Source organism: Nothoprocta perdicaria, unplaced genomic scaffold, assembly GCF_003342845.1.
Source record: "Nothoprocta perdicaria isolate Ctin4 unplaced genomic scaffold, notPer1 scaffold_20, whole genome shotgun sequence".
NCBI classification, from domain to species: domain Eukaryota; kingdom Metazoa; phylum Chordata; class Aves; order Tinamiformes; family Tinamidae; genus Nothoprocta; species Nothoprocta perdicaria.
Genome location: NW_020455205.1, coordinates 4,159,825 through 4,185,661, shown reverse-complemented (window position 1 = coordinate 4,185,661; position 25,837 = coordinate 4,159,825). Strand labels below are relative to the sequence as shown.

General features: G+C 37.5%; 1 protein-coding gene across 4 annotated transcripts in view; it reads left to right on the top strand.

Moving 5' to 3' along the window:
- The window catches only part of ZNF644 (zinc finger protein 644), a 43,138-nt gene that overhangs the window by 735 nt on the left and 16,566 nt on the right, over positions 1-25,837 (top strand). For 2 of the 4 annotated variants that reach the window (XM_026037874.1, XM_026037877.1), the window contains one exon: positions 17,177-17,228. In XM_026037874.1, the coding sequence (XP_025893659.1) occupies positions 17,212-17,228 (17 nt within the window). In that variant the 5' untranslated portion in view covers positions 17,177-17,211. Of the gene's footprint in view, positions 1-17,173; positions 17,229-25,267; positions 25,372-25,837 lie in introns of those variants that run through there. The other 2 variants (XM_026037875.1, XM_026037876.1) reach the window with 2 other exon arrangements.

Genomic DNA, 25,837 nt, shown 5'->3' with positions numbered 1-25,837 from the left:
GGTTGCGGCCGGGCTGCCGGCGCTGGTGCCGCGCGCGGCGGCGCCCCGGGCCGCGGGCACGAGCGGCAGCCCGGAGAAGTTGCGAGCTCAGGTGCGAGTTGTGTCCTTGGGCTCCCCTCCGCCTCGGGGCGCGGCGCCTGCAAAGTTTGTGGCGCTCTTGGTTACTGCAGCTTCATGTTCTAAACCCCGTTAGCTGCATTTTCATGTTTAAAACCCTGGAACTTTTCTTTCTTCAGATGGCTTACATTTAACCTTCCGTGTGTAGAGAAAACTCATGGTAATGTGGGCTACAAATGGACGAGTTGTGATGGCAGTGGTAAATATGATTTACCAAAATAGATTTCCACTGATATTGTTTGTTTTTGTTTGATTTTTTTTTAAGCAAAAATCGCATTTGCAGGGATATTCTGACGCTTTCCCTCTTCTACTAATACTCAATTACATAGGTTGTGTCATGGAAAACAATGAGACACATATGGGAGTGAATGTGCACCATACTTAGAGGAAGAAGCCATTTCATGTAGTATAGATTAATGAACTAACACATGGGACAAATGCTGTAAGAGGATGATAAGCATCTCTGGAATTCCAGTGTGGAATTTTGTTTGAGTTGAGAAGCATGTGTGATGCGTTATATCACTAAGAAAGTTGTGAAATAACTTCCAATTCAAAATTTAAAGCAAACCTCTGAATGGAGGACTCCTCACAGGTGAGAAGTGTCTGAGAGTTTAAACAAATGAATATGAATCTTCTGTGTAAGATTCTTCTCTACCAGCCTTTACTAGGTAATTCGATGACAGAATAAATAGACTGGTTTCAAAATTCACTTTTTTTTTGAGAACCTCTTAGTGGGTCAGAGAGAATGTAGCAATTGCCGTATTGGAGAGAAGTTGAAGCAAGAGTGCATGGAGGAGCAGTGCAGTGTGATGATCCTATTAACACTGACTTAATATCAAAGCTGATGTTGCAAACCTGTCTTGTAAGACTGCAGATGGGCATTGTGCAGAGTTACACATGAGTTATAACCAGATTTGAAGTAAACAATCTTAAAAAAATGTCTAAAGGTGTTTCTTCCAACATGTAGCATTCAACCAAACTGGTTGTTTTTTCTTTTAAAAAAAAGGTTATCTGTGGAGCAGGAATCACATGAGGAGTGGGGGGAAAGGTTAATAATTTCTCCAAAGAACTTCTTCTTCACTTGCCTTTTGTTTTGCTTAATCTGCATGGTTTTCTATTATATTAAAAAGGTGGTACCAAGTTCAGAAAAAAAGTGTATTCCTTTGTGTATGCTTTTTCTACAGTCTCGTGAAGCGCAGCAGCTGTTTCATATTGCACAGCACTAGAAGGTGTGTGCCTGAGAGAGTGCTTGAAAGTTCTTGAGTGAGTGCTAAGAGAGATTAGCACTGTCCTGAAATCTCAGCAGGTGACCTGCTAGCCTGAGGAAAGGCACTGATGGCCTGCAGCATCCGTGGGAGCTTATTTAGTAGAGCAACAATTGATTGAAAGGGAGCATCAGCAATTGAATAAACAGGATGTTTAACAATAGCGACAATGTCTTCTGCTTTACAATAACAGTGCAGGCCAAATTTCAATATGGATACTGAATTAAAGAGCTGCCAGTGGATTTTTTTTTTCTTGAATAAGAAAAAAACAGAACCTATTAGTGTATATACATTTCCTCCCTCTGCCCCCCAGTCATTTTTAAATATTTTCTGGAGTAAACAGAGAGGGGGAAAAAGTGAGAGCGTTCACTTTCAGACTATTTAACAGCTTGCAGTAGCTTAGAGAATTTGAAATTAGGGAAAAAATGTAATATAGTTCTGTGACCCCTTCCCCCTCCCTTCTTTCCTTTTTATACCTAGGAGGCTATTCTAATGTTACGGTTATTTTAAGTCAGATTGAATTGGTTCCCTCTGTGCTCCTAAGTTTAATATACTGCACTGTACATTCTGAGATCATGGGAAAAATCATTCAGTAAAAAATAGGTTACATCTGAACAAAGCTGTGCTCATGTAAATTGACTTTTAAACTGATTTAAGTTGGCAAAGCCCTCAAAGGGTGATTCCTTCAATTGAAACTAGTGTCCCTGCAACTTCAGAGTGTAAAGAAATTCCCACTGAGGTAAGCTGAAACAGGCCTTTCTACTCTTTAAATGTTTGCTAGTCTTTCTGAACACTTAAGTGTAAGCTATTTTGAATAGTAAACATTTTATCTTCTTTTTTTTTTTTTTTGATGTTGATAGAACCTTCATATACTACTGAGGGAAGAATTTAAGTTACTCAAGGAAATTGTGGGTATTGGTCATTTTTTAATTGAGATAGATTTGAAACTACAGCAATGATGCTTGTATAGGATTTAATTTAATACTCAAATTGCAGCTGTTTATCAATAAAGACCATCTAATTAATGACTTTATGTAGACTTGTGTTTTATTTTTCCAAAAAAAAAAAAAAAAGATAAAGAATGAATTGTAGGATGTTACCTGGCATGCAGTGCAGTGTACTATTTCATCTTGGTAAGAATCAAGAGAATAAGAATTCTCTTGATAACAAAACTCAATGCTGTTTGCACTTTTATACCTTAATAGTGTTGACTTATTGAAGGATTTTTTTTTTCCAATTTAAAAGTGAGTATAATGTTATCCAAATAAAAATGAAGATCTGGTTGTTGTTTTAACACTTCTTTCACTGTTTAAGTGTGTACAGCAGCTGTTACGGTGGTAGAATGTTGCAGCGTCCTTAGGTTGCTAGTGAGGTTAAAGGACGGAAGACAAGGGCTTAATGCTGCATATGCATTTTTGGTTTTGTTGTATGAAGTATTAACTAACTGAATAAATATTTCTTTTCAAACTTGGTAATATAGAGAACTTGCACTCAGATTGATGCAACTGCAATTCTATTGATAAGGGAATTGCTGCCTTTAAGAGTGACTAAATCCAGCTACTGGAAATAGTAGAGATCTTGCTGATGTTTATTGATTGATACTGAGCGCTTAATCTTAGGTATAATTGAGTAGTTGAGTGTTGGTTGTGAGGTATTTAGTATTTTGGTATTTTTCAAAATTGAATCCAGAGGATGTGAAGTTTGTACTCAAAGCAGAATCAAGGTCAAACTGCTGAACTTCACAATATTTAAAGCTTAGTGTGCAGTAACTGGTTTTGCTGTGCATAGTTAGATATTTGCCATACTTAAAAAATAATAAAAGATAATTTTCTGAAGTTGCAGAAGTCTTGCTGTTTTGAGTGATTTACCAAAATCCAGAAATTTAAGTCTTTATATTTGCAACTGCCCTTTTTATAAAAAGTTATTCTTTCATGAAACATTTGAATTTATATTTATACACACGCACATGCGTACACACTCTGTTAAGTCTTTATAACATTACAGTCTTCAAATGCCATGGCAGAGGGGAAAGAAGATTGCTGACTGGAAGATGGGTTGAAAGGACAAGTGTTTTATATGTTTGTCTGATTGTAGATGAAGACAGGAATAGAGATAATCATAATTTTCCCTGTGTTTGGGCCAACTCTTCGCTTTGCCCTACTAAAAACAAACAAAAAACTTTCAACAACTAATTGATTGAACATAACAATTGAACACAAGCCAAACAGCATACAAGTTTACATATACAGCATATACATAAACAGTATATATACAGATATACACAACATAGACTGCACAAGATAGAGTATATATCTTGTGTAGTTTGCTTTTATAAACATGAATTGCAAACTCTTTACATGAGTTGAGGTGGTTCTCTTTTTTGATTTTTATTTATGTTCAATATTTTTAAGAGTGGAAAAAACAATTCCTTAACATCAGTGATCTTTGTAATGTTGAAAAGTAGGCGTGAACCCTTCTTTCTTGCCTATTCATGGACTTTTCTATTCTTTTGATGCCTTGATTGTGGAAGTTGTACTTTGCCCAACTATGTTCGCAGTTTGGCTCTTTCCTAGGGACAGCAATGGGGTGAGATTTACACTCAGGGTTTCCTTCCAGCAAGGGAGTGTGATAGAATTGGGAGACTGCTTTTGGAGAGCTCTCTTACTTGTGTCTGCTTCTAAAGCCTGGTTCTTGGCAAAATGCTGCTCCTTGCTGCTGCTGGTAGGAGGTAGGAAGTGGTGGGTATCTGTTTTTCCTCCTGACGTCTAGATGCTATCAGTGGGGGTGATGAGTGGCAGACTTTTTTTTGTTGTCTTTTTTTGTTTGTTCAGGACTTGTCTGCTACGGTAGCTATCCTCTGAGTATTTCTACTATTTTCTTCTGATTCCACTGAGCTTTCCTAGTGACGCTACCAATGCAAAATAACTTAAGTGCCTTGCAAATGCCCACGGCAGTTATTGATGATAGCTTTTCTTAATCGTCAGTTGTAGGAATGAACAGAAGCTTTGGGACTATGTAAAGTATCAGAAGATTGATTATCTAATACCAACTTTATTTTCCAAATTTATGTCTTTCAATCATGAGAGGCATGATTTAAAATTATGCCTTTTTATAAAGGCAAACTTTGTAAAAGTTGGGTCCTGAAAGTTTGCAGGCACTGGTAAAGTGAGGGTTGATGGTTATTTAAGTGTTTATTGTACTTTTGTTTACAAAAAGTATGTCCTGTTACGCGTGCTCTTGGGAACCTTCATGAAACTCGGGCTCCTGTGTTACCCTCTGGCAGCTGACTGGGGATGCTGGGAGAGAGGAGAATGGCATTCACTTTTTTTTTTTGAAAGCTTTGTATACTTTTTACATTGTTACAGTAAGTTGACTTTTTTTTTTAGAAAAAGATATATTTTTTATAGAAGACAACATTTGCCAGGTAAGCTCCAGTGTAAATAACTATTTTTCAGTACAAGTGTTGCTTTTTATTGCTTTTATTGTTTTAATATCAGAGCTGTTATCAGTGCATCTCCTGTGAGAAAGCCTTGACTGCATGCCTGTGTGTCTGCGCTTTCGCTGTGCGTGGGGACAGTTTTGCAGGTGGCTGCTTCTGGTTCTCCCCTACAGTTAAGTGGCTATTTGATCCTCATCTGCACTGTTCCTGCTTTTTCTCCCCCCAGATCAGTGAAATTTCTGTCTTTTCTGTTCTTGAGCAACCCTTTGAAAATGGAGAACCTGTTGCCTTAATAAACACTGTTAGATATATTAAAAAAGGTATGTTGGAACACTGAAGTGAGTGTTTATTGTGAAACTGAAAATGAAATGGTAGCTAGACAGTGCCCCCCTGCTTCAGTACCCATTAACTGAGAAAAGAGGAAAAAAAATACACTATGATGGTTTTCTTTTTAGTAAGGAGAGAGAGAAAGAGAAAGATCAACTTGCTGGCATGTGGTGATGAATTGCCCCAGGTTAGCTGTGAAGAAAGAGGTGCGGATTTTTGGAGCAACTGCAGAGTGGGAGAGGCTAGAGAGGCTAGAGTCTGGGTGTATAAAACAACAAACTGAACTGCAGTGCTGACAAAACTGAAATGGAAGGGGGGGTTGTGGTGTGTAAATCTGTATCTACAGTCATTTTTGCTTAGCTAACTTAGTGCTTGTTTTATGTTCTTCCTCCATTATTTTTTTGGAGACACCTCCAAAGATTGGTTTGGTCTGGTTTGTTAGATCGCAAGTGCTTGGGGATAGTGACTGTCTTTTTTCTTTCTCCTTGTGTCCTTTTAAAGCCTTGAATGTTTTCAGGAATGGAGCGGCAAAGGATGTGATGATAAGTGGTAGGCTTGTTGATCAGCTACTTCAGCAGGAATTGTCACAGGCCTTTCCTTAGTGCTTTGAAATAAGGTGCTCGCTGGTGTTGGGTGCTGTGTGTCTGTGAGCTGCAAGCTCCCACTCTGCAAAGCCTTCCAGATGGGGAGGCTTAGGGGTAGGGTTGTTACGATCCTCGTTTCTCTGCTGATGGCAGAAAGCTCCAGTGTACACTTGTCTGATTAAAGATCACTTTCCTTTGCTGACGTGCACCAAACTCATATGAATCTTGTGGAACGAGATATGTAGTTCGAAATTAAGGCTATATCAAGAGGAATGTATTAACTTTTAGCAAAATCAAACATCTAGGTTTTATAGTCCGCTCAGGAGTCTTAACAGTGTCGGGGAATTTGAGGGATGGGTTTACACCGTGCTACTTTCTATGCAAGAATGTATCACCTCTGTGTGGTTTGGGTTTTTTTTGGTGGTGATGGTTGTTTTTCTGTGATCCTGGTAAGGCAAAGTCTTCTCCCAAATTAGTAATGGAATGGGCCTGGATCGATTTTGTTCAAAATGTGAAAGAAAATGTGCCTTTTAAGGCATCACCCGCAATACCCCTTTCACCTAGCTTACTGAAGGAAAAAGAAAGGTTTATTATGTGTTTAATGCTGTCTTTGTCTTTCCTTTTGGTCACTACTGATTCATTAGCCTTCCTTAGTGGTCTTAAAGGAGGTCTTAGCACTCAAAAATTTAAAACAAAAGCTGCATGATGCTACAGTCAACAAGTGCTTCTGTGAAGCATGAAATCGTCATCAGTATTTTTAATGCAAATTTCTCACCTGTTTCTAATAAAGTAGTAAAAAGTAAGTAGTAAAAAAAGGCCTGTCACTTCTACTTTATAGTCTTCAATGCAAATTTGAGTGTTTTGACAGTTGTAGTTCATAAAGAATTAAAAAGTCACATATATCAAATTGTTTTTCTCTAAATATTGTAAATTACCAGGAACTTTTTAAAAAATGTATTAAAATGTGATAATTTTTAGACTATCTTTAAATCAAGTTATGGAGAAGTTGCTTATTGCTTACTGTTACACTCTTGATTTTCTATTTACTTTCTTCTTTGGAAACCTGTCTAAGAAAAAGTAGGATTTTTGTTGTTGTTTTTGGGTTTTTTTTTTGTTTCTTTTTTTTTTTTTAAAAAAATTCGTGGTAGTGCTCTGTACACTTCGATAATGTTTAGGAGACTAGATCTTCATTCCATTACTTAATTCTAAAAATTGACTAAATAAAGTGAGTTAATTCTGCTTTGGTAAATACGCTTCCATTTGTTGTCTGTGAACTTTGGAGAAAGCCTGTCTCTGTCTCTTGTAATTAATATATTTAAACCAGAAGAATTTCTCTTTTTCTGAAATATTCTGTAAATATTCAGCAATTATTATCTTTTTTTTTAACTGAATGGTCAAGACTTTTGTTTTCTTTAATCTACAGGATCCACTTTCATTAGTTTCAAGAGCATCCAAAGTTCAGACCGCTTAGCACAAATATGTTTAAACCATTTACTCGACCGGAGAGAGTGTGAAACATGAATGTTTCTTTGCCTCAAAACCTGGCTTTCATGTCTGTGTTCTGAAGTTGAGTCATTATAGGAGCAACTTGTGCCAGATGGTCTTTACTTCCCATCTTTGGTTTTATACAACCTGAGCTAATATAGATTCGGTTCTTCTGTGCTCTGTGTAATCTAATATAGAGTATATGAAATATGCTTAGTTATTTTTGAAGTGTTGCTTGGTAAATGATTTTGAAGTTCTAAGTTCAGTTTAAGTCACTGCACTTAAAATCAGATGCCAGCGCTCTGACAAGCACATATTAAGTTTCCCAAGTGATTAGATGTCTAACCTACAGCCTGTGGACTGGTATGTGCATGTGAGGATTGCTAATGTCACTTGTTTCTCACTGTCCTCTCTTCTGAGAGTCTTACAGCCCCTTGGTGAGAATGTCAGAGAATGTTCTCTGTAACCAGAGTCATCTAGTGCCATAATTCATCACATGATGGGAAAGTCAATGGCGTTGTCATAAGATCAATATTTTGTAAGAGTAGAAAGCCTGTTGCCTGAGCAGAAAGGAATATATAGGAAGGTGGGAATCAGGTGATCATGTGCTCACTACATAGCAGGAAAGATAATGCAGCACATGACACGGCAGCTAGGCTGTGATCCTTGCCTGCGTGTGTTGGAATATGCATGTCCTGCTTTGCTTTACTGGTTATGTATCATTATATATAGCTTGTGGAAACTAGACCGAAAGAGGCATATTTGCACAGGTGGCAAGATGGCAGAAAGAGCAGAGTTTACTGTAAGCCTGCAAGTGAAGGGAGATAAGTCTGTATAGTACACAGCATGCTTATACTTGAAAGCCTGTGCACAGCTCTGGATCTTTGAATACTAAAACATACTTGCAAATTGCAAGGAGCAAATTTATCTGTTGCCTATCATGTGGTGGGGGGGGGGGGGGGAAAGGAGATTTAAAGTAAGTAAAGGAACCAAAGATATAATACTTTTGTTGAAGTGACGACGCAAAAGCAAATGAGTAGCAGAACAGAATTCACAAATATTTAGAGGATGCAGCTGCTCAGGGGGGATTACTGAAGCCCTAATCTTGCACCGAAGGCTCCCTAGGACTGCTGTATTTTCCTGTAATTTCATGTAGACACTCCTCCAAGTTTTATTAATCACAGTGTTAATCACAGACCTTAAGGTACTGCAAAATTTGGCTAGGGAGACCTTGCAGTAGATCTGTTTCATAGCAAAATGTTTGTCATAGAACAATTTTTGAGTAAAAGCTTAGTAGTGCGACAAACCACTAGGAAATTAAACTGTGGGAAGCAGTCACATATGAGGATGAAATAAATGAAAGTGTTAATAGCACTTCTAAAAACAAGGACTGTGAATAGGAGTTTGGCAATTAAACATGAATGTTATATTGGAGTTGATGAACAGCTTTGGTGCTGGACAACTGTGGCCTAGATGGAGCTTTAGAAACTGTAACTAGTATTTTCTGGTTACATTTCAAGCAGGTGTTTGAAGACACTTTGGTTGTTTTTATAAAAGAAAGAAATATCAAGTGTAGCTCTCTAGCATAAAGATATTAGAAATAAGCGCATAATGGTATTGCATTGCTAAAGCTTAATGAACATTTAGGATCTCATTGGGGAGTAGATTTTTGCTTATTTTAAACATCTTCAATGTGTATTAAGGTGCCAGAGCTGACAGCCTACTCTAACCTACATGTACAAAGTTGGGGTGAGAGGAAAGCAAAGAATTTTGTAGCTCCTCTTCAAATCTGATAAGTAGTAGTTGAGTCCTAACTCAACTACTACAAAAACTTACATGTATATTTCATTTGAGTAAAACTATTGCAACAGCGGTGTTAAAGCAATACTAAATTTTATTCATTAGATGATAATTTTAGATGGTTGTTTGCTCTGTGCTGGAACACTCATTGCAGTGGCACCTTGCTCTTCTGATATGCAGGCTCTGCTGCAGTTGGCTTGCTGTTCAGAGATGCTTATGCTCTAGAATGTCTATCCTGTTGTCTGTCTGTCCTGTTCCCATCTTAGGGATGGAACAAGTCTCCGTCATCCATACCAGCTCACACGTCAACATAAACCTACCTCCGTTTTAATCTGAAGTGGAATCCGACATATGGAATATTTGGTAGCTGTGATAGTTTATAACGATAATTTTAAAGATATTTCTATAAAACTTCCAAGATTGTGAGAAGTCTTTGGAAAAATTTTATTGTATTTCACATGTTCACATGAATAGAAAATGCACTTCCTTTGAGGCTATGAGTATGAGATTCCTTTCCCTGTTATGGGCTAAGGGAAGTGTCAGAAATGCTATCTAGACAGATGACAGCAGGCGTTTGAGCTCGTGATCCAGCACAGCTACCCATTCAACTAGAACAGACTTGTGAGGAACTGAGTTTGGACTAAGGATCCTGTTTTGTAAAGGCTCTGATGCTGAATTCCGGTTGTAGACTTTTAGAAATACCAGATTAATCTGTTCTTGTATTGCTTTTATGAGTCAAATATCTATTTCACTTGCTTGCTGGTGCTTGCTAGTCTCCTTCTCATTATTTTCTTTCAAATTGTCCTAATTAAGAAAGTGTTCTCTTTAAGGGGGGGTGGGGGGAAGGGGGGGGGAATGTGTGAAATGTGCCATTTATCACTAATTTTGAGATGCAGGATTTTAGACTCACCCTTTTGAAAGAACTGCGGTGCACTCCAGTCTTAAGAAAAACAGGAAAGTGTTTAAGTTGCTGTTGCTTATATAAGAATAAAAAAAAAAAGGAGGAGGGTGAAGCTGTGTGTGCTATTTTTGTATTAAATCAAATTTCCAAATACAGAAAATACGATGTGAATCTAGTGAGAAATTGTCTAACTACAGCACTGCTTTGGTTTTTGCGATCTGTGGCCTGAGCTGGGGCGTTTGGTGGCTGCCTCCTTACTGTAAGGAGCCGGGAGGGAGGCCTGCTGCGCACCCGGTGCCCAGGCCCTGCTCTGGAAGCCGAACTAGTTCCCACGCTGCTGCCCTTCCCTTCTGCTCACAGCTTATCTCCAGAATGGAACGCTGGGGAAAGAGGGAGGAAAAAAAAGAAAAAAGTGACTAAGTTCATTTGTGTAAACTGAAAGCCAGGAGAGCAGAGCAACAGCGAATACCACTAGATAGGTATGTTCGGCTAAAGAAGACTGTGTAAAAAGAGCTCTCTTGGAGTGTGCAGTTAGGGAAGTGTTGAGCAGTTTGCCGCCTCTGGGTTTAAACGGAGATTGCAGGAAGAGCTGTTGGCGTTGGAACAGTGTTAAGCTGAGGAGAAAATGGCTACCAGGAATGATTGTCGCTGCAGAAACAACATGGCTCGATTCTTAATGTGCTCTTTTCGTCTGCTGTTAGAAATGTTGGGTGAGACCTTGCTTTTGGGGAAGTCTCCTTAATAGCAATAGAAATTTAAATCTATTTATGTATTAATGGATCTTATTAGGTTTTTTTGTTTGAGTATTAATCTATTTATTAAAAAAAAATCACTATTGTGAAGCATCTAATCATGCTTCCCTGCAAAACACAATAATTCAGATTTAATGGATATAAGGTATATTGTCAAACTTTGCCTTATAAAACAGCCTGCAGAAATGACAGTGACAATGCGAAGTAATAATATTTCTTCCGTCATGTTCCAAAAAAAAAAAAAAAAGTCTGAAGCTATTTCGAGAAGTATTGGGTATCTGTTGAAGTTAATCGGGTCTTGAAAAATTAAGCTCCTATTTTTAATAAACAAAGCTTTTGTTTCCTAAGAAATTTATATGTCTTTTGTTGATGTATCTGTATATAATTTTAAGATAACTCCTCCTTAAATCCTGCTTCAGGATTTAAAAATAAGGCTTGAAGTCTCAGCTGGATCTCTGTAACTGTCTGCATAAATGTATTTCCTTTCCTGATAAGGACATTAATATATGCATTGCAGAGTAAACTTTTTAGTGTAAATTCCTTTAGGGAGAGTGTAGTAATGCTGAAGGGTTTCAAAGGTATCGTAATGGAGAAGCAATACATAAGGAAAGGGAGGCAGGAAGGGTGAACATGTGAAGCTGAATGGATGCGTTTGCGTGTGTGCCCCAGGTTTGCGCAGGGGGCAGATGTGGCTGCAGGTGTAGACTGGGAGTACTTTGTGCCCTCTTCCTCAGAGCCCTGGGCATGGGCCTGACACAGCGAGTCCTCGCCGCAAATGCCCTTTTTTCTGCTTTTCTTTTGGTTTCTTGCAAAGCTTCCTGCAGGATTCCCAACTGTGGCCACTTGACTCTCTCAGTAGTGGTGGGGCCGGGTTACCCTTCCCTGTTAAGGGATGCACGTAACATGATTTTTACCATTGGCTCCTGAATTAAGATGACAGTTGATTGGAGAAAAAAAAAAATATATATATGCACACATATCTGCTTAATGTTTAAAATGTAGCTATCCTTAAGTATTTCTTAAGTACTGCACTTTATTTTACATAATTTAGAATATTTTGTAGAAAACTGTCTTCTGACTGATTTAAGTAAAGTCTTGCCTGGTTTACTGTGTCTTACGGATGTGTGCCAAATACAAAATGCAAATTTTGAGATTCTGAAAAAATGCCTGGTATGGAAAAAATGGACTAAATGGAAGATGTTGCTTTGTGATGCTCAGAAGGGGATACATTGCTTTGTACACAGTCTTATCTTGAACCTTTTTTGACAGCTCTGCTTAGCTTTGTTTCCATCATATTCTTTTATCAAAATACCCTGAACTTTGTGGAAGGAAGTAGATGACGGAGTATAAAAATCTATTGCTTACTGTTATGTAGTTTAATACTACAAAAGCAAACGGTGGAGTAGAATGGGGTATTTTCTGAAAATGAGCAAATGGAAACTGCTGGCTCAGATCTTTCTAAAATCTACTAAAGGGTAGGGGACACAAAATACATGTTTTCAAGTTAAGGCAATTTGTTTCTTAGAAGAGCACTTCAGCGGAGAAGCTTTCCCATTTGGATCTTTGACTGCTCAGGTTCAGCTGTGGAGCTGAATATGCAGCCTCGGCCTAGAACTGCCTGGGGACCCATGTCCAATCCACTTGAAGTGGGCAAGATCTCTAGATGCCTGCAAAGGAATATACAGTAATTCGGACTGGATGAGCAGGGCTTTCATAGCTGACATGGAAGCAGGATTGCACAGAATAAGGTATTGACGGGATTTTGCTGACACCGTAGTGAAAGGGAGCGTTCTGTGTCGGGGATGATGCCAAGGTTATGTATAGTGGCATTTGTTTGGATTGAAATGGATAGATGATGTCATGTTGTGCGTTAGCAAGCTTCTCCTGCTTGAGAAAAGCTGTTATCTTTAAGGTATGTAAATACGGGAGACTGAGAGCTAGTTCATGTGGTCAGAATAAATAGGTTGAAGGATGACTGAAAGCTGTCCAGGTGAATGTTTGTGCAAGTGGTTTGCTGACTTGTAGCTTAAAACCCATACAGGATTGATATAGTAAAAAGGCGAGTTATTTCTTTGCAGCTTATTGCTTTGTAATGATGATTCTTGTTATAGCAGATGCCATTTTATTTGGTCAGATATTGATGGATTGTAAACTTATTAAATATCAAAAGCATATAGATTGCTACAGAAAATCTAACTTTGGGAGAGAAATGCATTGATTAAATAACCTTTAAAATCAATGCATTAATACATTTTGCCTGTAGCATTTGATGTTCTGATTTTTTTTAAATCCTTCTTTCGTCTGATACTTCAGTTTCAGACTTCTATGACAACTTTTCTTGGTATGTTTGTTGTTATATGCTTGCTCAGTGGGCAATATGTACCCAAAGCTAAAAAGCTTTTGAATATTTTATATTTCGTTTCCCCTTCATTCTCTTCAGGAACTGTTGACATTTTCTCTGTTTAGAGGGAGAGGCGAAAACCATTTTAGTAAGTGTTATGTTAGTCCATATCCCAGTCTATCTAGAATATATTTCATCTGATTGCTATATTGTTTTTTCAATTTGTGCTTTTTTCTTGAAATAGTCATGTGACTTAACATAAGCTCTTTATTCTCTGCTGGAATTACTCGGCCTATTTTTTTTTTTTTCTTTCCCTTGCTCCTATTTGGGGATACTATGATACTCCTGTTAAAGTTGCACGCATGGACTTGCAGTCTACTTGTTTGAACTGAAACAGCTTCTGGACTGAAACAGCTTCACAGTCTGGTTATGATCAGTTCTGTTCATTTCCTAAACTATCAGGTGTTTCCTTGAAGTCCTCACCACCCTGTATGGGTTGTTGTCAAAAAGCAAAACTTTCTTCGAGTAGAGAAATGAGATATTGAAACACTTCCCCAGGAAAGCCCTATTACAGCTTTGGGAACTGTGCATGTGCTTGGTACCTTGATGTAGAGATAAGGAAAGAACTGTAACTTCTTTGAACCATTTTCATGTGACCCAGAAATCCAGCAGGAGATTCTGCATTCAGGAGGTGTCTTTTTCTTTTCTACACTTACATGCTTTTTTAAGAGTCCTTTTTGCTCTTGTACCCTTTAACTCATTGAAGATTTCTTTGAAGTCAGAATCATGTCTAAGAAAAAACGCTGTTGCTTTATGTTGCTAGGAATTATTCATTTGCTTAATTTGATTTCTGGATATTTCAGATTTCAATAGGATACTTGTGTTTGTCCTTTTTTAGTAACTATTGCAAGAATGTTAACTGTTATTTTCCTTGGAAAATTTAATTTCAAAAAAAAGATAATGACATTTAATTCAGTTGACTTTTTCTGTGCTATTCCAACTTTAGTTTAAGAGCTGTTTTGCAAAATCTTAAATAATACTGTGATTTAAAGAAAGTCTCTTGTAAAAATTTGAATTATTTAAATTTATAATTGAATGTTAGCTCTGGGTTTTTGTGGGTGCTGAATTTAGATTACGTTGTTTTTGGACTTTTTATGTAGGAATCAGAGCCTCGAAGCTTCTTGTGCAAACAGAGCAAGAAACTGTACATTTTGTACAGAACTGGTCGTTTTTGTCTACTTGTTGGGAAAATGGCAATCTGGGGTCGCATTCAAAGAGCTATTCAGCCCTGTTAGCCTGTTCAGAGGAGGCTCGTCTCAGCTGTTCTCTGTCTCTTAAATCCTCTTTGAGAATTATGTTATTTTTCATCAAGTTGTGGGTACCATTTAGCTGGGACTTCTGCACTTCTTGCAATAGACTTTTTGGAGGAATTTTGGAAGAGTTCCAGAGGCACATCAGATATTAGGAAGACTCTTCATCCTGCTCTTCTCTCCACCCTTAAATTTACCACATAGCGGGGTGTTTAGCCAGGACTTACACTAACAAAACCAGTTCTTGTTAGAAGAAGCCTTTGTTTTCCCTCCTTTCCCCATAAGCAAAACCAACCATAGCATAGTGGCAAAAGCTAGTTTTGTATTGCATTATACCTGTTAGCTATTCGAAAATTCCCTGAATTGTATTCCCAACTGCAATTTTTCCTGGAAAAGCTGGTGGTTAGTTAAGTGTTTTTTCCTAAACAGACACAGAAGTGTCAGTTGTTGCTGGAAACAGTTTCCCCATTGTTCAAATAAAGGCACGAAATAGTACATAGAGCCATCAAAACTGTCAGGATTACTGCAAGTTTTATATTTAATCAGTTTACACCTTTACATTGTAACGTTTAAAACTTTTTCTGCAGAGAGGACGGTGTTTTCGTAGGTATTTCTGAAATACTTCGAGCAGATTTTTGATTATGCTGAAGAAGACATTAATAACCAAATGGCAGGAAGTGGAGGGGAAAAAAACCCAAACATTTACAGCTCTGATGACCCCCAAGCCTTATGAGGGGAGTAGCTGGGCAGGCTGCTTGGGGTGAAACACACATTTGAACACAATTATTTTTATACTCTCTGTAGAGTGAGTGGTTATGTGCAGTCATCTCTAATGCTTGTTTTAGAGCCCTTGTATTCTAATATAAAGCCTCAGATGAGCACTGTAAGAATCTCACTGTTTTTTCTTCTGTCTCTTTCTCTGGCTTGGATTGCACATATGGCTGAATGTTTTTCTATTTGTGATTTTGTTATAGTGTACAGCCTGGAGAACTTCTTTGGCTTGCTTTGCCCTTTCTCGTGTGTTGTATGAAGGTGTAGCATTGACTCATTTATCCCCCAAAAGTGCTCTCTGAGCTCTATGCTAAGCAAAGCGTGTTTGCTTTTGAGTTTTCCCCAAAGGATGCATTTAATGACTATAAGAGTGCGTACCCTGCAGGTAGGATAAGGCTTCTCATTTTATGTAGGGGCCAAGCCTCAGAGGTGATCCTTGCAGCTTGGTCTTGTCTTGCCTGATGAAAAGTTTTGTTCAGCTGTGGAAAAAGGCTGTTAGTGAATAGTGATGGTGCAAGAGCCTCAAGTATCATGATAGTGGGAGTCTGAGCTCTGTCTCATGCGAAAGTTCTCTCTGTGCTTGAATCAGAAACATGGATATCCATGTTAAGAATAGTTATTCCTGGTATTTAGTTAATAATAACGTAGAGAAGATGTGAGGGTTGTCAGAGCAGTCTTATGAGTATCCGACGAGGACACCAAGTCACTGGTGTAGTTCTTACTTTCATTGAGGTAAAGGTTAGGTTGGGGCTGACTATGTAGCCGAAGTGCATGAGTTTAGGAAGGCATCTGTTTAATGCTGTTTGTTAGGACTGTTAGTGTTTGGTAACGACCTAAATAGGCCTTCTTAAGCATTTTTGAAGGACATTTTGGCTCTTCATACATGCAGACTGTGTTTCTGTGTGTTTTTTAAACTAATCATTTGTCTTCTGTTATGTATGGTAGGGGTCCACTACTGTTTGTAAATAACTTTCTATCTCAGGACATATAAACAACTTTTAAACCTGTCTAAAGCATGTTAATTTGGGGATAGAAGTAATCTGATTTGAGAAGTAAATGTACCTTTTGTGTAGTGTTGAGATATAAAGGTTGCAGTTTAATGTGATAATCGGGAAGGGATCCTGGAGACAAGGAGGAGCGAGTTAGGGCTGGAGACTTGACTTTTGCTGCTGCATGTTGTCTGGCGAGATCTTTCTGAAAGGGCTGACCTCAGTAATGCTCTGCCTTTGAAATATGGGCAGGTGGCTTGGAGTTGACCGGGAAACTCAGAATCAGACAAGTTCAATTTGCCCACAAAGGGAGACAGGAGGTCTTAGGCCATACATGAGGACAGATAATCTCTTTCAGGGTTAACTTTGGTGATGGGTACATGAATTTAGTCTAGATATAAATAGCTTGTTCTGCAAAGTTATATTCTGGTTGTTTTATCTTCACGGGAACTACATAAATTCTGTAGAGGTGAGGTGCCCGAACTCATTCCGTTTTTCTTGCAGCTTCAGTGGCTTTCAGAGTTTCTCCCAAATGTTGCATAGGCTGATGCCTCCAATTAGGAAACTCTGAACAGTTTGTGTCCTTTTAAATAGCCATGAGCAAAATGGCAAATCATTAAATATGACATTAATCAGCCTTCATGATGACAAAATAAGCTGTTTTTAAATGGGACAGATAACTTTAAAAATGTTGATTAACACTTTATCCTGCTGCCCCCTGCCCCCGAAAGGTGAGGAATTAGTAAGGCCCAGGATTAAAACCCTCGAAACTCTCCAGTACTTAAGATATGTTGATCCTTTTTGCCAGGACAGTTCAGAAAACAGAAAAAAATCTTTCTACACAACTCTTTCCTGTTCTGCCCACTTTGATATGGTTTGTTTTATACTTTTTAAAATTAAAACACCAATATATGTATTATTTGAAAACTGCATCTGCACTTGACAGTGGTTTTGGTGTTTCCAAATTGAGATGGAATCGATAGGATGCATCTTAGGGATTTCTCACCTTCCTGCTTTGCTTTTCTCATTGAATATTCGAGAGAACAAGCAGAAAACAGTGGTAATTGTACAGTAAGTCTTTGTTTTCTTTTGCAGGTTTGTGTTAATGTGGAAGCGGATCTCGCAACTTGATGCAAGTGAAACTAAGGTGAGTGCAAATGTTTTTACCAGATTCCTTGGATTTAATAGCACATACTGCTGAGCGCTGCTCCGAGTGTATAAAAAACAAAAAAGTGATCAGTGAGGGGAAAAAAAGAATTTTAATGAAAGTTGTGTTTTGAGTGCTCTATTTGTAGACAGAGGAGAGGCTAACAAAAGATAAGACAAAAGAATCACCACAAATCTATTTAAACACATGTAAAATTATCTTGACAACTGATGCTTTTGCTCCATAAATTCTTGTAGTCAAGAAGTTATCATGGCTTCTGTTTGGCTGTTGAGAACCAAAATTAGGGAAGACTACAAATTAACTTCTTTTTCTGCATGTTATCCACCTGGTTTGAAGGTACAGAAAATAGTTTGTTGCATTGTCAGAGTGGTGTGTTAAATTGAATTTTCATACCAAACAGGTGTTTGAGAAACTTGACTAGCTATCAGAATAGTTTTGTGTTGTTGTTAATGAAATTTTACTTTTTTTCCTGTCCTCAGGAACTCTTTTGGGGAAGTATTTTAAAAACTGAGCATAAGGAAGCTTACTGATAGTTCACAAGGGGTATAGAGCCTGGGTGTTATAAGCCTTCCCATGGCAGGAGCTAGTCTGAGATGGAGAATTTAGCTAAGCCCAGACTTTGTTTCTCTTCTGGTTTCTTGATTTTTTGCTTCAGGGAGATTTTGGATTATAAAATAGATGTCCATTAATTAAAATTCCGTGTATATAGGATATATATAAACAAATGTGTATATATATTGGAAGAAATATATATTATACATAAAAACATATATACATAAACTGTATTTTATAATGTATTGTAATATTTAAATATGTATAAATTTTATATGTATATAAGTAAATGTGTATATGTAGAACTATATGTATATAGTAATATTTAATTCTAATGGAATTAAAATTCTGTTAAATCATGTGAAACAAATTTCACAACAGTTTAACTGTTTTAAAGTAGCTCAAGTCTTTCATGATTTCCTTAGATAAGGCCCCAGAGTTCACCAACTTTCTTTCCTGTGGAGACAGGTTCTGATGCTATAATGTCTACACAAAGTTCCTTACCAAATAAAAGCCAAGTTTTCTGTTAACTTCCTGTTTACTGCTTAACTAATAGGCAATTTCTGAGTAGAGCAGCTTTGGGCAACTTGATGTTTTGAAAAGATGAGAGGGAAATTCTATGCACTCAGAGGCCTGATCTTCCATTCTAGTCTCTGATTAATATGTAAACTTAAAATACTTCAGAGATTTTTTTTTAAAAAAAAAGGCATAAAAAGCATATGCATTTTAAAGTAGGCCTTACTTGCTTTGTTTTGTATCCTCTGTTCTGCTAAGACTTTTGAAGAGGGACTGCTCTCAAGATTAAAATAAAGCAGCACACTTGGTGGGAAAATGGAAAATAGCTCCTCTTTTCAGTGTGATTCCTTTGAACAATGTGCAACCGATTCAGGGCTTAGATTATGAATTGGCTTCTGAACTATAAGTAAAAGCCAAGATGTATTGCTTGTGTGTGCATATGTTTATATGTATGTAGAGAAATATTTAATGTCATAGCCTGACTTGAAAATTTTCTCGAATGTGTCGCTTAAGAGGTTTAAAATAATACAAATAAATACAACTCTGCAAAAAGAAATATTTGTCTTACTCTAAGATTGAGTTCTAAACAAAAAGCATTATGGCTGGGGAGGTGGCTTGCATTTACAGTAAGGTTTAGATTGTTCCCAGTGCCTTCAAAAGCTTTCAGTATTTAACTTATATTCTCTCTTCTGGTTTATATGGTATCTAGTTACTGGTTTAAATATAGGCACCTAGAAAATTGAGAAGTCTGTAATATATAAGTAAATGTGTTTTTAAGCATGAAATCTGAATGAAACTCCAGAGTCCTTTCATCTTCCTGGTCCTTAGCTATGTAAAAGTAAGTTGTTTTTTTTTTTTAAAGTCTCTGGGGAGAAGGCCTGCATGCTTGTGTACATAGCAAGGGAGCTGAAAAATGTGTGAAAATTCATGGCAATAGTGTAGTGATGTTTGGTTAGTGGTGTTGTTGCTTGGAGAAGATCTCGAGGTTGGAGGAGATCTCGAAGTCTGACACAGTCTGGTGACAATGACAGCTTGAATAGTCAATAAATCATCTAAAAGACATTATGCATTATGAAGTCAAAAAAAAAAAAAAGAGAGAACAAAGTAGAAAACAACTATCTGACTATATACATTTATGGTATACCATAGGTGCATTGCAGTGTGTTGCCTCTTCAGTTGTGATCTAGTCCTATGACTCAACACAGCAGAGCTGGAGAAGGTTTAGAGAAGGGTAGCAGGGATAAGTAGAGGTATAAGGAAAAATGAACAAGGAACTTGATAAATAATCTTCTCAACATAAAAACCTCATAACCGAGACAAAGATAGAAAAGCTTTTATAAAGCACTTGATATCATACTCATATACACAGAAAGTGAATCTGTGTGGAACAAGCTGCACCTGCCAACTGCCTCTAGGCTTCTGCCTCCTCTCGAGCCTAGTGACTGGAGCATCTTTGAAACTCCTGCTGTGCCTGGTCTCCTCCCTTGGTGTAAGCGGTTGTCACTTCATGTGCTAGTTGGAACTGCAATTCAGTGATTTGCTCCAATGTGTTACTTAAACTCTTCGGTAAGAACAAAATTCTGAATGACTGGAAGTGTGTTTTTTGGGAAGTATTCTTTATGTGAATAAAGAATTAGTGTTTTGTTTTTTTCTTAATGGTAGATGACTTGCTTTCCTAGTTTTTAATGAAAATAGTGTGATATTTTGACATTAGGGAAGCGAAGATCTATTACCAGTTAAAGGTGTATACATTTAAGATACCACTTAAAAGCAATTAATGGACTTCAGGGGTTAGTGGTATCATAGATCACACACTTTCTTATATGCAACAAGATAGATTATAGAAATAGTGCTGAATTTTCCTATAATGGAATAGGAAATGAACTCAAATTTATAAGTATTTGCAAAATCAGGCAAAACCAAAGCGCTTCTGGAAATTCTAGCATGTATTCAGTATTGCTGCACCTGAACACAGACAAGGTAGCAAGTGAGTAATATGCCACAGCTTCAACAGAAACTTGAAGCAACACAGGATGATAACTGTTAGTGTGTCTGGTTGTGCTTCTTTGGCTTGGGCAGGAATCTCATACAATTTTCCTCTTGCTGTTCATTTTATTCTGATAACACTTTAAGTTGAGTTTTACTGTTGTCAGTTCATTCATGGGTGCCTTTTATTCTTTTAACAATTACTAGAGGAGTGACTGTATCCTATGATGCTGGAATATGAGTTTTGTCTGTACATCTGGCTATGTATAGAGTTGTAAAGGTCTTTTATGAAATACACTTCAGCAGTAAAAATTTTTACTTGAAAAGATAACTACAAGTTGACTGATTTTTTTTTTTTTTTTGGTCCCTTAAAGGGCCAGAACTAAACTAAAAGGATATAAGATAGTAAACAACAGTGCTAGGAAAAACTTTTAAAAAAAAAAAAAAAAAAAAAAAAAAAAAAAAAAACTTTGCAAACTTTAACCCTTGATCATAGGAAGTATGTATCTGTAATAAAGGATGGTGAGAGTTGGTCTGCCTGTTGTTCCAGGATACATTTCAATAAAAATGAGTTGAACTGTTTTTAATGCCTTCAAGGAAATTGCCCTGTAAATCCATTACGTTGCATCATGTTGTTGTCACACACGTTCTCTTCCTCTCTGATCTTTGGTACTGACACTTCAGGACTAACTAATGCAGATAATGAACAGTGAAGTTGGATGCATTTGAGAAATACTCTTGTCAAACAGTCAGATGAACTTGATTTCTGAAAATGCTTCCCAGTAGGTTAGGATGTTTACATACTAACACAGTATAAATGTGAACAAGCTCATACCATTTAAATAAAAAGCTGCATGTTTGTAACCTTAAAGATTTTTGCTCCAGTTACTGAATTTGGCTTTCTCTGAAGTTTGTGTTTACTGTGAGAATAACACTTGAGTAATGCTATGTTTTCTACAGATGGTGAACTTGCATAGTGGCCAGAGATGGTGCCAAGTTGCTGAAATCAGCTTGCTTCTGTATGTGTGCATGTGATGGAAGATGCTCTTCACTTACTGTAGGACGAATCAGTTTTAAATTGAAAGGCAGTTTCAGATTTGCACATGAAAACTCAGCAGTTTTGCTTGGATTGACTCATTTTAAGTATTTCTCTTAACACACCATGAGCCTGTCCTCCTTGGGAGGCAGGAGGAATATTTCCAGTTCTGCGGCCTTCACAGGTGGGGAAAAAAAATCAGTTGCATAGAGAAAGTGACCACCACTTGGTGGCAGTACTTGGCTTCACAAGGACTTGTTTTACAGCTGATAAACCGGCTTTAATCCTTTAAAGCTGTAGGTTAAGGGGAGCTAGCTTTGTTTTTTTTTTAATTACTGATGTCTTAGAAATGGAAAATACCTTTTATCTGAACTACTGAAGAGAGTTGCATTTGTTTATGTCAACAAAAAATCTAGGTATCATGTCCAGGAAGTTATTAAAGATAATTCCTTGTATTAATAGTATTCTCAGAAGATGCATTTAATGGTCTCCATTTAGAAGTAAATACTATGATAATTCAACCACTTTATTTCCATTGAGTAGTGTATTTCAGTGGTATTTGAGAACATTAAATTTTTTTTGTGATAGTGCTTCCTTTTGTAATGTTGTCCCTTGAAGGTAGACAGAAAACTAACTACTATTTTGTTGTGTTTTCTTGCATTTTAAAATAACATTTTAAGAAAAGATTCCACATTCAACTTTTCTGTCTACAAAGCTAATAAAACTTTGCACCTTACTCTTATTACCTTTTAGCCTTTTAAACAAGGCAACAAAATTGTTGATAAACTGAAAGAAAGAATGTGGAAGAACAGAGAAATGCACCACTCATTTAAATTGGATTTCAGCAAAAAAAAAGCCTGACTTCAATGTATAACACACTAATTTGGCAGGGTACAGCTCCATTTTGAGGCTTGTCCGGGAGACAACAACCGACTATATCGAGCACCAGAGTGTGGCTTTAATGAACTAGCGTTGAACGAAGGCATTGCTCTTAATTTGGTGTGTGACTATCGCATAGCACAGGCTGTCATTGTGAAATAAGAACTTGGAAATGTGGTAAACCTGCTTGTAATAAATACAATTAATAATGTACATAGAAGAATAAAATTAAGTTACTTTCCTATCAAAAAGAATTATTAATGAACAGAAAGTGGACAGCATAGATCTGATGACAGGAAGGTTGCATCTAATCTGAATTACTGAGTGACCTAGGAAGCTTGCTCAGAGGGATTGCCGAATAATTATGTTAATATGCAATTATCACCTCATTTCTTCTGTAGTAACCTCAAGATGTAGTGTAGTATGGGTGTTATAGCAAGTGCTGATAGTTTGCAAAAATACTGATGTTTGAGATTTTGAGACAATAAGATTAGCTTGAGGCGTTTAGATGATGATCTGTCAGCTTGAAGCCAGATCTGACCTTATCCTTTTTTTTTTTTTTTTTTTTTTTATGGTTGCAGTATCTGGCCACAGGCAGCCTTATCTACAGGATTCATTATGATTTTTAAAAACTGATGTTTTGTGAAGAAATAGATTGAAAACTGTTGAAGAGATTACCATGTTGGTGTGCAGGTCTTCCAGCATTAAATTAAGATGGAGTGGAACTTGGCCTCGCCGAATCTTGGAATGTTTTTTATGCCTATGTGCTTCTATAGATGTGTGAAGCGTTGTCATTTTGCATTTATACTCTGTCTCCTCAATATATCACAATAGCACCTACAAAAACTGCATGGGGAACATTTTAGTCAGCAGTCACTCCGTGTTTAACCAACACATTAGCCCAGCTACACAGCGCTTGCCTGTCCGACAGTCCGTTAGCTTTATCTGCAACATTAAATTAAAAGCTTATTCTCCCAACGTTTAGCTTTTTGAGTACATTAAGCATGGGTTATGCATACGTTCTGGCAGAATCAGTACTGTGTGCATGTACTGGGTACATGCACCGGTACCATGATGATGTGGAGAGAATGACACTTTTAAAACTGTGCAGTGGAGATATGCTGAGCATATTGTATAGGCTTGGCCGAGTCCTGGCTGCTCCAGGGCTTGGGGGCTGCTTCTTTTGGCTTTGTTTTCCCCCCTGACCCCAGCCCAGAGGGCTCGGGTTTAGGTAGGGCTGCAGTTTGAGGACTGTGCTTCCCAAATGGTGTGGGATAAATAGTAACATTCTCCTCAAAAACAAATGGCACCGTGTAGATTTTATTGCATTTATCTAGTTACCTGTGTTTTTGTTACTGCTTATGTACCTACTCATCAAAAGAGATAATTTTATTGTAAATTAAGTATTGAATTTTAGTTCTGTTATCACAAGACTTGAAAGACATCATACTTGTTGTAATGTAAAAAGATAAGTGCTACATTTAATAGCACTGCTTTAAATCTGTTAACATTTTTAACTTTTTGTTGCCCTGCTCAGAAAATAGGGAATTTCACCACGCTTATAGCTTAAAAAAAAAAAAAAAAAAAAGGTTTTAATTAATAGAAAATGATTAAAATGTTACAGTGATATAACTGCTCTAGTAAGCTTTTGGGCTAGATCCAATGACTAAATTACATAGGGACAGCCCCATTAGCATAGAAGTCCTTTAATGTGATCCATATGGAATAGTTCACAGTCTCTGTAAATAGACCGTATCGGAAGGAATCGTATCAAAAAAATAGAGTGTGAATTTTTGCTGCTGTTTGTGATAGCTTTGAAGGGAATCTTGGTTTATAGGCAGTTGTGTGGTGCATTTATTTATTTATTTATTTGTTTTCCGAGAAGTTTCAACAGGAATGTTTGGAGTCTTCACGTCTAATTCTGTTTGCAGGGCCCGGGGTTTTGTCTTGGCCCTGTGGACCAAGTCTTGGCCCTGTGTCTTGGCGCTGTGCTGAGGAGCTGGCGGGTCGGGGCGGCCCTGCTGCTCGCGGGGCCCGAGCAGATGGGGGCAGCTGTGAGCGCCCAAGGTTTTACCTCTGACACTCATTAACACTGAATTTACCACTTCGTTAGCAACGTTGTTTCCTGTTGAGAAAAGCTAATACAGGCTCCCAAATTGACTGAGCGCACATTTGTCTTCTACTTCAATAATAAAATGAGAATACCAATTTTCTGGCATAACTAACTTAGATTTCTCTATGTGTGTACAGTTTTGAACTTGCCTAGTTTATGTGAAGTTTATGCCGTAGTTTATGCAGTGATAAAATCGTAGCAGGTGCAGTGGTGCACGCTTGCAGCTGTCACTTCCTTTGACTTTTGCGGTACTGATTTTTAGTGCCTGTTTGTGCTGCCCATTTTGAACTTGTCTGTGTGATGTAAATACTCCTGCTGGGTGGTGCATTATCACCATTTTAGGGTGATAGCACTGAATGCGATCTTATTGGGAGTCTGCTCTTTGCTAAGGCAGAAACTTAACGGTGCCAAAGAAGCAAAGAGATTTGGAAATTTAAGAAATGGAACAACAAAAAATGTTTTGATTGATACCATGCTTGCAAAGGGGCGTGTAAATAGTTTTTTTTTTAATATTTCAAGCACTTACTAAATTTGATGTGCATGGCTATAGCTTTTCTTTATTGGATTGTTCAGTGAATGTGTAGCGAAGACAACTTTTTTAATTTCTTGCATTGAAAGTTATTTCATTATACTTGACCTTAAAAGATAGTTTATTTTGCCTTTTAAAAATATTTTTTATTGGTTGGTTTTGTTTTGCTTTGCTTTAAAAATAATGAGAAAGTCATGATATGTTATTTGTAAAAACTTAATACTTGTTTCTGATGTGAAGCAAGCATAATATGGCCGAATGTGCATAAGGTCATCATAGATCGTCTTTGATTGCATGGATAAGTCTGTATCATGATAACTGAAAAGTAAATAGCAATTCTGAACCTTTTAGTGATATATAAAGATAAGTAATGTCCTCTAAGCAGGATATTCTTTTACTCTGCTTAGGAAAAAGATGTCAGACATGGTCTTCCATGGTTTCAATGAAGAACCACTGCGAGGAGCCCTGGACATTTGTTGTGAGTTATAACATCTTAATTGAAGGAGTCTAGGTAATGACTTCTTTTAACAGAACTTTTTATTCACAATGTTAATTAATCACTGGAGCTAGATATGTGATGACAAAGCCAAATCTCCCCAGAGATCTCCTTACCCATAGCATGTGTGGCAGTGTGCTTTGTGGTGGACCTTTCCCCACACCACTTTTGCCATCACCACCTTCAAATATTGATAGATGCATCCAACTCCTGGGTAGCTGCTTTAATGGTTTATTCCTACTGTGTTCCTAGGGTCCACACAAGTGGTAAGTGCTGAATAGCCTTAAATTCACAGTCTGGTTTACTGTCTACTGATTTTCATATGGAGGCAAACCCCTTGTGCTTGCTAAGTGTCAGGTAGATTATTTTGCATGCAAATGAAAATCACTTGTAGAAAAACATACTTAGGCACACAAAGTATCCCAGAGGGAACTAGTATGTAGTAGCTTTCTATGCTAGTAGACGTTACTGTTGTCATGCT